The sequence below is a fragment of the Meleagris gallopavo genome, chromosome 1 (genome assembly GCF_000146605.3).
Source record: "Meleagris gallopavo isolate NT-WF06-2002-E0010 breed Aviagen turkey brand Nicholas breeding stock chromosome 1, Turkey_5.1, whole genome shotgun sequence".
In the NCBI taxonomy this organism is placed as follows: Eukaryota; Metazoa; Chordata; class Aves; order Galliformes; family Phasianidae; genus Meleagris; species Meleagris gallopavo.
In genome coordinates this window covers 102847738-102858549 of record NC_015011.2, presented here as the reverse complement: position 1 = coordinate 102858549, position 10812 = coordinate 102847738, and the positions used below count along the sequence as shown (strand labels likewise).

Here is a 10812-nt window from a genome sequence, read left to right as displayed (position 1 = left end):
GCCGGGCCGGACCGCTGCGGTGGGACTCGGCCTGCGTGGGGAGCCGGGGTGCGCGAAACCCGAGAGGGCAGGGAGTGCGGAGCACTTCTGCGGTGTCGGAGCAGCGTTCGGGTGAGGCTTGTTTACGAGGCTCAGGCGTGCTCTTCGATTTCGTTTCAGTATCAGCGGTTGCTTTAAAATGATAAAGTCGTAACAGTAATGGACTACGGCCGGTGCTGTTTGAGGACTTCCTTTACTTAATTTCGGTTTTGTTCTCATCACTTATGAAGACTGCCGATCAATAGCACCTTTATCTGCATGGCATACTTCATAGATCTCTTGTCTTCAAAGCTACTTCTCGTTTATCTCCCTTCTTCCAAAGGGCGGCCGTTAAAAGGGACAAACAAAGCATTTTAAAAGTCAGTACTAATCCACGCAGTGATGACATCTGTAAGGGTTCTGTTTCATTCTTTTAGTTCTGTGCGGAGAGACTCTTCTTGATTCCAGGCCAGGTTGGATGGGGCCCTGGGCAGCCTGAGCTGCTGGGGGGCAGCCCTGCCCACGGCAGGGGTTGGGGTGGGTGGACTTTCAGATCCTCTCCAACCCAAACCCTTCTGGATCTGTGGTTTGTGCTCCCCTTCAGCAAAAAAATAAAAATAAAAATACAAAAAAAATTCATCCACACAGCCATGTTTAGCCATAGTACTATAGGAGCAGTGCAGAGAAACAGTGTTGGCAATCTCAGTGAAAGCTTGTGCAGGCAGTTTGATAGGCAACAAGTCATAAGTAGGAGCAGTCATTGCTCAGAAGTGATGTTATCATGAAGGCAGTACTTACTGGAAGTCACTGATGCCAGCTGATTTGTCTTTGTTGCACAATCTTGAGACTAATGATAGGCATCGAGGGTTAATTAGTTGTTGGAATGTGGCTAGCACATGCTCGAGTCTGTTTGAGAAAATATTTTAAAGGCTGAGATTGAAAGGGAGGGTTGTATTTATGTCATGGATGACTGAAAAGACACTGGAGGAACACACACTAAAATGTTTGTTGTTGATTGCTCCCAGTGTCTGGAATAGTGCCCAAGCCCCGAAATGCAAGGATAAATTCAGTAAATTTTCGGAGCGTTTTACTATGGGATCCACCTACGGTTCACAAAGGCAATCTAAGTTACACTGTCCAGTTCAAAAGGTAAGTATGGCAGAGTTGTGGGTTTTTTTTGGTGATACTGTTTTTTAAAATCCACATTTTACAGCTGTGCATGTTTGACTTCTTTCCATTTTTATAGGGAAATTGGTAGCTTTCCTTTTCTTTTAGCTTATGAGATGCTTGTCTTCTGAGCTGAATAACAAGGCTGACATTTTTTCTGCATATAGAATAGAATAGAATAGAATCACTCAGGTTGGAAAAGACCTTAAAGATCATTGAGTCCAACCACAACCTAACCATACTACCGTAACTCTAACAGCCCTCTACTAAATCATGTCCCTGAGCACCACATCCAAATGGTTTCTAAACACATCCAGGGATGGAGACTCAACCACCTCCCTGGGGAGCCTATTTCAGTGCTTAACAATGCTTTCTGTAAAGAAGTGTTTCCTGATATCCAACCTAAACTTACCCTGGCACAACTTAAGGCCATTTCCCCTCATCTTGTCATCTGTCACCAGTGAAAAGAGACTAACCCCACTCTCACTGTAAGCACCTTTCAGATATTGGAAGAGAGCAAGAAGGTCTCCCCTCAGCCTCCTTTTCCCCAGACTGCATAGCCCCAGTTCCTTCAGTCTCTCCTCGTAAGGCATATTCTCCAAGCCCTTCACAAGCCTTATTGCCCTTCTCTGGACCTGCTCCAGCACCTCAATGTCCTTTCTGTACTGAGGTGCCCAAAACCAAAGCAGTTTCATATGTACTTTTTCAGAACTGGAAACACATTTTAAAGTTGGCTCCTATGAGCCGCTGCCTGCATAGCCATCACCTGTTGTTTGACAGCTGTAATCCTGCTGAACATTAGGACCTTCTCTGATCTCTCATCCCTAGCAGCATAATCTTTTATTAAACAGTCCCCAGTCAGCTCTCAGACTGTTTCCCCAGCTCTCTCTTAGACACATCTCTGAGGGGTCCAGCAAAGTCAGAGAGCAAAGACACACACGGAGGTATTGTCCAATATTTCCAGTCTGGTCTAATACCTAGTGTCTGCTGAATCACATCTTTGTAACCACTGCCAAGAAAAGGGCTTCTATTTTCTGACTCTCTGTCTGTCATGAATGTATATGTATATATGAAGTGCTTAATGTGTGTGTATACACTAGAAATAATCTACCTTGATCTACCTTTCTTTGTCCATGAGTCATAACTGGGTGTATTAAGAAGCAGATATGCCACTGTCCCAGTTCACTGACAGGAAAGATATTTTGTCCATTTTATAGTTTACCTATCATTTAATTTGTTTTTTTTTGTTTGTTTGTTTGTTTATTTGTTTGTTTTTGTTTTGTTTTTTTTTTCTCCTTCTTCCATACAGCAGTTTCCCTAAGCAGGACTTTACTAATGTGACAACCAACCTGAATGTCACGGAGTGCGACGTCTCTTCTCTGTCTGTTTATGGAACCTATGTGCTACGGGTCAGGGCAGAGTGGAAGGATGAGCACTCGGACTGGGCGGTTGTCAGGTTTAAGCCAATGGCTGACAGTAAGCCTTCCTCTAATCTGCCATGAAAATGTTGTCTGTTCTTGATACACCTGTACAATTTGGCCCCAGAAGAAAAGCTATAGTGTAGAAATCTATTTTAAAAGTAATTATGTTGAAAAATAAAATGTTAGTTGTAACACTTTCATTTTTTGAAGAGGGAAGTTGCTCTCAGAAAATGCTGAAGATTCACTGTTTTACTGAATATTAGTATTGGGACTCAAAACCTCTTTGGAGGATGTTTTATTTTATTCCATTTTTAAAAGGGGGCATTCACAGCAAAAGTTTAATTTTCTGTCTAGAAATAATCTTAATTGTACAATACTGTTCTGTTAGTGAAGCTTTACAGCCCTTAGTGAGAGATATTGACTTATATGATTGTGCACAGCAGAGATATTAATCATAGAATCATTTAAGGTTGAAGACTTCTAAGAATCACAGAATGGCCCAGGTCGGAAGGGACCTCAAGGATCATGAAGCTCCAACCCCTCCTTGCCACAGGCAGGGCCACCAACTCCCCACTTAATACTAGATCAGGCTGCTCAGGGCCCCATCCTGGCTTTGAACACCTCCAGGGTTGGGGCATCCACAACCTCTCTGGGCAGCCTGTGCCAGCACCTCACCACTCTCATAGTAAAGATCTGTCACCTAGTCCAGCTGTAATTATTAATCTCTCATCTGAGCACTGGAATGTGGGAGTGAGTTTTATCAATAAGAACCCTTTATTTCTTACATTCCTCCTCTGCTCATAAACCAAATCAACTTGTTTTAGACCATGTAATTAATGTTACCCAAGGCATTTTTTTTCCTCACGGCTCTTAATACCAAATCTCACATTTGAGAAATACTTCTTAAAATCCTTTCTTTCTTGCTCTGTCTTCATTTGCTTAATTTCAGCATTCTCTTCCTTGGATTTCAGAGAATCTTACAGCCTTGTTTTTCTAAATATTTCTGTTAGTTATCTCTCCAAAAGCATAATGTTGATGTAACTTAATCTGCCCAGAACAGAAGTGCTGGAACATAGCACAATAAACAAAACACAGCATTGCAAATTAATGTGGGTGTCCAACTTTTTAGCTTGCCTGAGCTGCACTGAGTGAACAGCAATTGTCATGGGCCTCACATAAAATATGTAATAATGTATAGAAGTAACAAAAATTCTTTTTGTGAATATGTATACATACATTTCTGTATAAGCATAAAATTAAGGGGGCAACAAAAAAAAACCCTATAAAATTAGCAGGTTGGACATGTATGGCAAATTTAAATTACTGCCAAAAGAAAGTGTAATACAAAAAGTATGGATGGGTTATCAGAGCAGAGAGCAAACATGTAAAGCATTAATTAACAAAGTTGTAGTTTGACGTATGTTTGAAAGAAAATGTAGTCATCAATGCAGGCTTGGCTTTAGAGAGGCAGTTTATGCCTGAATTGAGAAAACTTGGAAAGAAGGACCTGGAAGTACTACCTGGGCCAAATCTCTGCAGAAGACATGGAGATTTTTAAGGTGGTCATAGCTGATCTCAGCAAGGCACCTTGATAAAAATACCTGAATGCCTCTCTGTGTTACCATTTCTGGTGGTGCATATTTTATTTTTGCTTAAAGAAATTCCATGTTTAACTGAAGAAACAGCTTAAGAAGATGAGAGTAATGGAGACCTTCCTCATGCTATTTTTCACAAGTTCAAAAAGAAACAAATTAATGAGCATAACATGAATCTATGGTTCAGAAAAGAATAAGTGTTTTGTTTTAATTAAACACATATCTCTCAATGCAAAATTATCCGTATTTTGAGCTTTTCCTTTCCTAGACACCTTATAGTGTGACTGTAGGTAGGTCAAACTTTATTACAGGCAGCTAAGGCAGAGTTGTGCTGCTGGAATTAGAGGAGGCTTTAATGGAGAGCTCACAGCACATAATGCTGTTGACAACTAAGCTATTCATGAAATTAGGTGGTGGCACAAAAACTTGATAAAGACAAGCCATTTTTGAAATACAATATTTAACCTAAGGAGCTCAATCAAGATGCACAGAAGTAATTCAAATGTTTCAGTTTGTCGAAACAATCACAGTGAAAAGAACATTGAGATGCTTCACTGGAAGGTCTCCTCAGATGTTGCAACAGTGCATCTTGGGAGGAGAAGTGAGCAATAACCCATGGAAATAGTCCTTCCTCCCCAAGGGTGCCCGCAGCTGGAAAAAGAGAACTGAGTGAATTAAATATGTAAACTGCAAAGACAATTCTCTTTGAAGAGCCTTTCTATTAAGAAAGGCTTTATTTATGCCTGACTCAGGACAGAAAACTACTTTTTTTTAATACATAAAAAGATTTAAAGCATGAATTATCACAGTTTATGTAAAAATTCAAAATGAAAACAACGTAAAACTGAATTCCGCTCTTTCGTCTCTTCCATATAGCGGTCATTGGGCCACCCAGTGTGAATGTGAAGTCTGAGTCAGGGACTTTGCACGTGGACTTCACAGGCCCAGCTGCTGACCATGCGCATGACAAGTGGTCTCTTAAGCAATATTACGGCTCATGGAATTACCGAATACTGTACTGGAAGAAAGGCGGCAATAAAAAGGTAATTTCTGCCTCCAGGATGTTGTGACTCTATGACTTTTTAGGGTTTTCCTGGTAAAATGCTGTGTTGATACGAAGTTTCAACAAAATAACAGTATTGGAATAAAACTACATCACTACTAATTAGAGAATAAAACCTAGTGAGTACAACTGGTATTCACAGCAAAATGGCAGACAGTTGTGTAGCTAAACAGTAGTGCAGAGATGATTTGCTCCTTCCTTAATTAGAAATAAATGCTACATTATAAGACTTTATTCCCTCAGGAAATGACGTTTGACTTGTGGTGCAGTCTTCCTACCAAGTCTGTGTATTTCACACACACAGGCAAGGGAATACTTAGATGCTGCGACATCAGTGGTATCTAAGAACATGGTGATAAGCTGACTTAGATTCAAATCTCTTGTCGTTCTAGTGTTTGTGCTCTTTGTGGAACACTGAGCTTTCAGTAACACCATGGCTGGGGCTTTCTGTTCTGTGATCATCTTTTTACCTCATCATTTTCTATTTGCCTGCTTTATTTGATGGACAGCCTTTTCCTCAGGCAGATGTGTCACTCAACTCAAAAGGCCTCTCCTTAGAGAACGCCTGGTTAAAGATCATAAATGATTTATTAATTATTTAGGATCATAAATTCCATTACAGGAAAAGAAGGAAGCACTTTACTGGAAGGGCTTGGTACATCACTACAATTTTCATCTAGTAGGACTCCATTACATATAATTCTAATGTGTGTTTTTTACTCTGCAAAACTCCTTGGCATTCAATTCCAGAAAATTAAGGATCATTAGTTCCCAAACAATACATGCTTTTCAGTTCCCCAGTTACAAGAAACAAAGGTGGTTTTGAGTATGGGCCACAAACTAAGACCATTTACCAGAGAAAGTAGCAACTTCAGTTAGAGTCTGTGCTTGTAACACTTCAGTCTGAGAAATTTCCCATCAGGATCAAAGAGGCAAAAGGACAGACTGCATAATTTCACAGGCTGTTCTTCTGAAGTGGAGGCTTGCTCAAAATCTTGAATACTTACTAGAAAGTCTTCTCAGCCCTAAGAGTCTGTTTTTATTACATAATGAGCCAACTCATAGGAGTTGCTATATTTTGCAGAGACCGTGTAAGTAACTAAAGAAATGTAACCAACCATGCCTGTAAAGAGCAAATTGCATTGTTGTCCATCATCTAATACTTCAACAATTCTTTTTATTTCACTATCTTCTAAATTTTGTCTAGATCTTCCATCATACTGGCTCTGGAACTAGGTGATGTTTGTCTGTAACAGCATTCTCAAGTGATCTCATCTGGCAAGGCAATTCTTTCTCTCTGCAAGCATCTGATTAATCACTTCTCTGTAGGGCTCTTTAGACCACAGCTTCACTAATGCAGCTGGAGGCATTAGTGAAGACAGACAAAGGTAGTGGTATGAGTGATCTCCCACTCCAACCAGAGATGAAATCAGTGAGATACCAGTTATTTGACACTGGTAAGACGTTTCATTCTGCCTCTAAAAGCCTGATTCACATTGCAGCTGTAACTGCTAGGATTTGTCCTACTGCCATTTTAATTACTTTGTACATTCACTGGACTCCTGCTTTGCATTTATTTTGTATCCTTCTCTCTTATTAGGTAATTCACATAGATACTAACCATAACTCTGAAATATTATCTCAGTTGGAGCCGTGGACGACATACTGTATTCAAGTGCAAGGGGTTATTCCTGAGTGGAACAAAACAGGAGAACTGAGTGAAGAGCTTTGTGAGCAGACCACCCATAATGGTAAGATCTGGAGCATCAGAATGTTATAAACATGGTGTTCAATTAGAAAATGTACAATGTCTGCCATGAGGCCACAGTGCTTTTTTTCTGTGTAAAGCACAGTAGTTGTTAATTGATGATAAAAACAAATTGCTTTTCATGCTTAAGGCAGTTAGGCACCAAAAACGCATTCATTTCCAGCCATGCCATCTTAGCTGCTGCCGAGGGAGTCCAGCAATCTGTATCGTTGGTCCCTGTAATCTCAGCAGGGAGATTTAGGATAAAGGATCAGTTAAAAAGAGTCACATGTCTTTTTCACAGACATAATGTGTACTTCAGGTAACCTTCTCTTCAGGCAGAGACACAAGTTAATGAGCAGAGGAAGCCATCTTTGGGAAGCTAACCTGTTACTCTTAAAAATGTCCTAAATATTTTTTCTACTTGTATGTTATCTGCATGCACTGCAGTTGAATTGCAGATGGGTTTAGGCGGTGGTGTTGTTGCTTGTTCATCTGTGGCTAAAGCTGCACTTAGCAATCACGATGTAAAATATTTTCAGTGTTGAATGGCTACGTTGTTCTCATCACCTGTTGTGAAATCCATAAATGGACACAACTTTTCTCAAAGTCTCAGTATTTTGGAAGCCTACAGACTTTTGTCCTGTGTCTTTACTTTGCTGCCATTGTTACATGTATCCTTAAGAGAAAAATGAAATCCTATACTCTGGCAGTATCAACTCCTACACCCCAAGAATACAAAAAAATGTATACAAGAGCTTTTTTTTTCCACATATCATCCTGTGGATGATCACATTCATCTTTTGCTTAGTGTTGCATGCAGAATCGTGTAGCAGTGTAACCGTAAATTTCTAAATCTAGTAATTTTTATATGCACTTTATTGAGAACCTTCTCACCCTATTAAGACAGGTTGTTTTTTATAATTCCCTTGGGAAAGTGATTATTTGACGAGCATGTATAGAATTCGTAATTGCAGTTTTAATGTATTTTCTTTGTATCTTTGCAGGTGTAACTCCTGTGTGGATAGTTGTGATTGTTCTTCTAGGATCAATGCTGGCTGTTATAATATCTGTTCCTATTTGTTTCATTTCCTTTTGGTATCTGTACCGACTCACCAAGCATGTTTTCTGCCCTTCATATATTTTCCCACAACACTTGAAAGAGGTTTGTTCCCTCCCTAGCACAATTAAAATCAGTCTTTTTGGTACAACTCTCTGCTTCTCAAAGCTTCTCTGCAGCCAAACCTTTCCATTTTATTTTGCATTCTTCCTTTGCTCCTAGTTGTCAGCCATCAGGGAGGCTTGTAGATGATAAAGGACAGCACTGGTTATTGGTAGGTGCTCTGAAGAACTCATTCTGTTGTCTGCTAGTATATATCTATTGTGTATGGTAGCTCCTGCTCTTCTGCCATACATGAACTAAAGACAATTTATTCAACTAAGTGTAAGTGATGAAGTTGTGAACTTTGGGAAAAGCTGACAAAAGAAGGTAACTTTTTGGCAGGAGCATGGTGGTGGAAAGTGGTTCATTTAATGTTTAGTTTCAGATACTTACAGGTTATAAATTTTGCATTAATTTTACCTCATTTTCTTCATTGAGCTCTGCATAGATATAAGCACAATGTTGAAATCAGTCTTCCTTTTGAAGAATACTGGTGTAAAATAAAGTTTAAAATGCTGTAATTCTGAATTGCTCTGCAACAGAATAGTCCAAAATACTTAAAAGTTGGACAATTAAAAATTTGGCATAGACTTTTATTCCTAAAGCAATTACATAATCTGTAATATGAGGCTTTTTATGGCTTAGAAACAGGATGTTGTCTTGCATTTTGAAGTCAGAGAATAGCAGGTGTTAACCCATGGTTCCTCTTTTAATATGGTGAGCAACTGAGATCTGTCTCCACTTTCTGATTTTACACTTCAGATTGTACACCTGTTCTGAAATGGTTATTACACAAATATACTAGAACTCAACTTAAGCAAAGAATTTAATGAAATCTGAAGACTCGGGATAAATTAAGCCATTGCTACTGGCAATGACCTTGTTACCCATGCAGCAGCTTTAAATCAGTTATGCTATATCAGAATCTCTAAGGAACAAGGTTATGCAAAATGTTATATGTGCTAAAGTAGCTAACTTATACTGCTCTAAATTTCCTGAAGCATTTCTTCAGCCTTCCATTTTGCCTCCTTCAGGATTTAGCACTCTAAAGCTTTGTCGCAGGCCTAGCAATCACCTTGTACTGTAAGTTAAGCATATGCTCAGCACTCAGCAGTTGCTGAACCTGGAGCTCAGCTGCTGTGAAGGCATAGCTCTGTAGATCTCCCTCCCTATCCTTTACCCAGTAGTTATGTTTCATATTGACATTTAAAACAGCACTATTCAATGTATCAAGCTAACATCTCTCTGAGATGGTTCAGATGATTTGTGTCTCTTGAAGCTATTCTAAATCTCTCTGTGGGCTCCTTCACCTGCAGCAAAATCATTGTCATTTTTCTTCCCAAACAAAACCTAGGAGGTTGGTTTTTATAAAGTAAGTAAGTTTATGTTCCATAGAAGTTGCTTGCCATGGGGTTGGTTCTTACAAATAAAGGCACTTCTGGTTTGCAAGGGGGAAAGAGCTTGCTCTATTGTCAGCACTCTAAAGGACTTCTAAGGACTAAGAAAGCTAGCTTGTGTGGAAAACAATATAAAACATATTTCTAAGCAAGCAGGATGGGATGGCTGGTGCAGCTTACCTCTCATTTCCTCTTTCCTTCACAGTTTTTGAGCAAACCTCCTAGTGGTTCGCAGTTTATTTCTCCAGTTCCACAAGAAGAGCATCATTTTCATGATTGGCTCACTGTCATTTCAGAAGAACCTAAAAGTCAAAGTGATGAGACTGTGGAAGAGGCCAGCGAAACAACAGAGTACCATCAGGACTCCAAACAAGAAGTTTCTGATTCAGAAATACTATCACCTTTGGAAAGGAACTAAACACTCCTCACACTTCAGTCAGGTTGAAAGAAAAACAAAGGTTGTTAAGTTTCTCTTATTGCTGCATTCTTAGGGAAATTCATACTTGAAACTCTGACCACAGACTTCTGACATTGTTTTTTAAAGTCCAAGACAATTGCTGATGGCTGTGAAAGTAAATGAAACCTATTTTTTTGCCACTGTTTTTAGTGGCTCGCTGGGAAGTTGTAGCAATACTCTGGCTATACTATGCCATTAATTTAAAAAGCAAATATCAGAAATATGATACTAGCTAATTTAACTTGGATGAACTATTTATTGCGACAGCTAGTCACAATGGTGTGCTGTATAAGGTTTTTACGGCAAGATTACATTTTGCAAAGGAAGAGCCAACCAGACTTATTTTTATAATGAGAAAGTGTGTATATTTAAGATACCCATAACAATGTAATCTTTTTATTGTTTTTGTTCTTTTTTTTAATCTGATGCAGAACCTTGGAGTTATTCACAGTGAGTAATGTACCATCATAATAAACCAAACATTAATAGTGTGATTTGCATTGCAAGGTCTTAGATTTGCATTGCAAAGTCTTATTCATCCTTGCTAAGTAATACAGGAACATAGCACTGCATTGCCAGGCAGTCCTCTGTGTTCAGGTCTTGGTCAATCCCCTGAGCTTCTGCCCTGCAGTTTCCGTAGCTTACTGAAATTTGCCTACCTCATCCAGAGTGGACTGAACTCTATGGAAAACTTTACAGTTAAAGAGAGATTTAAAAGTTCATTTTATTTACCTGATACATATTCTCAGTTAAAAAAAAAAAAAAATTAAAACCAGTTGGTTGTG

At 39.3% G+C, this 10812-nt stretch overlaps 1 protein-coding gene across 1 annotated transcript in view; it reads left to right on the top strand.

Annotated features, from left to right (window-relative positions):
- The window catches only part of IL10RB (interleukin 10 receptor subunit beta), a 10744-nt gene extending 223 nt beyond the window's left edge, over positions 1-10521 (top strand). The window contains exons 2-8 of the mRNA XM_031556005.1: positions 1-111; positions 1044-1167; positions 2495-2661; positions 5078-5244; positions 6865-7015; positions 8019-8176; positions 9776-10521. Of these exons, the coding sequence (XP_031411865.1) occupies positions 1-111; positions 1044-1167; positions 2495-2661; positions 5078-5244; positions 6865-7015; positions 8019-8176; positions 9776-9988 (1091 nt within the window). The 3' untranslated portion in view covers positions 9989-10521. The remainder of the gene's footprint in view (positions 112-1043; positions 1168-2494; positions 2662-5077; positions 5245-6864; positions 7016-8018; positions 8177-9775) is intronic.
- Positions 10522-10812: the final 291 nt, after the last annotated feature.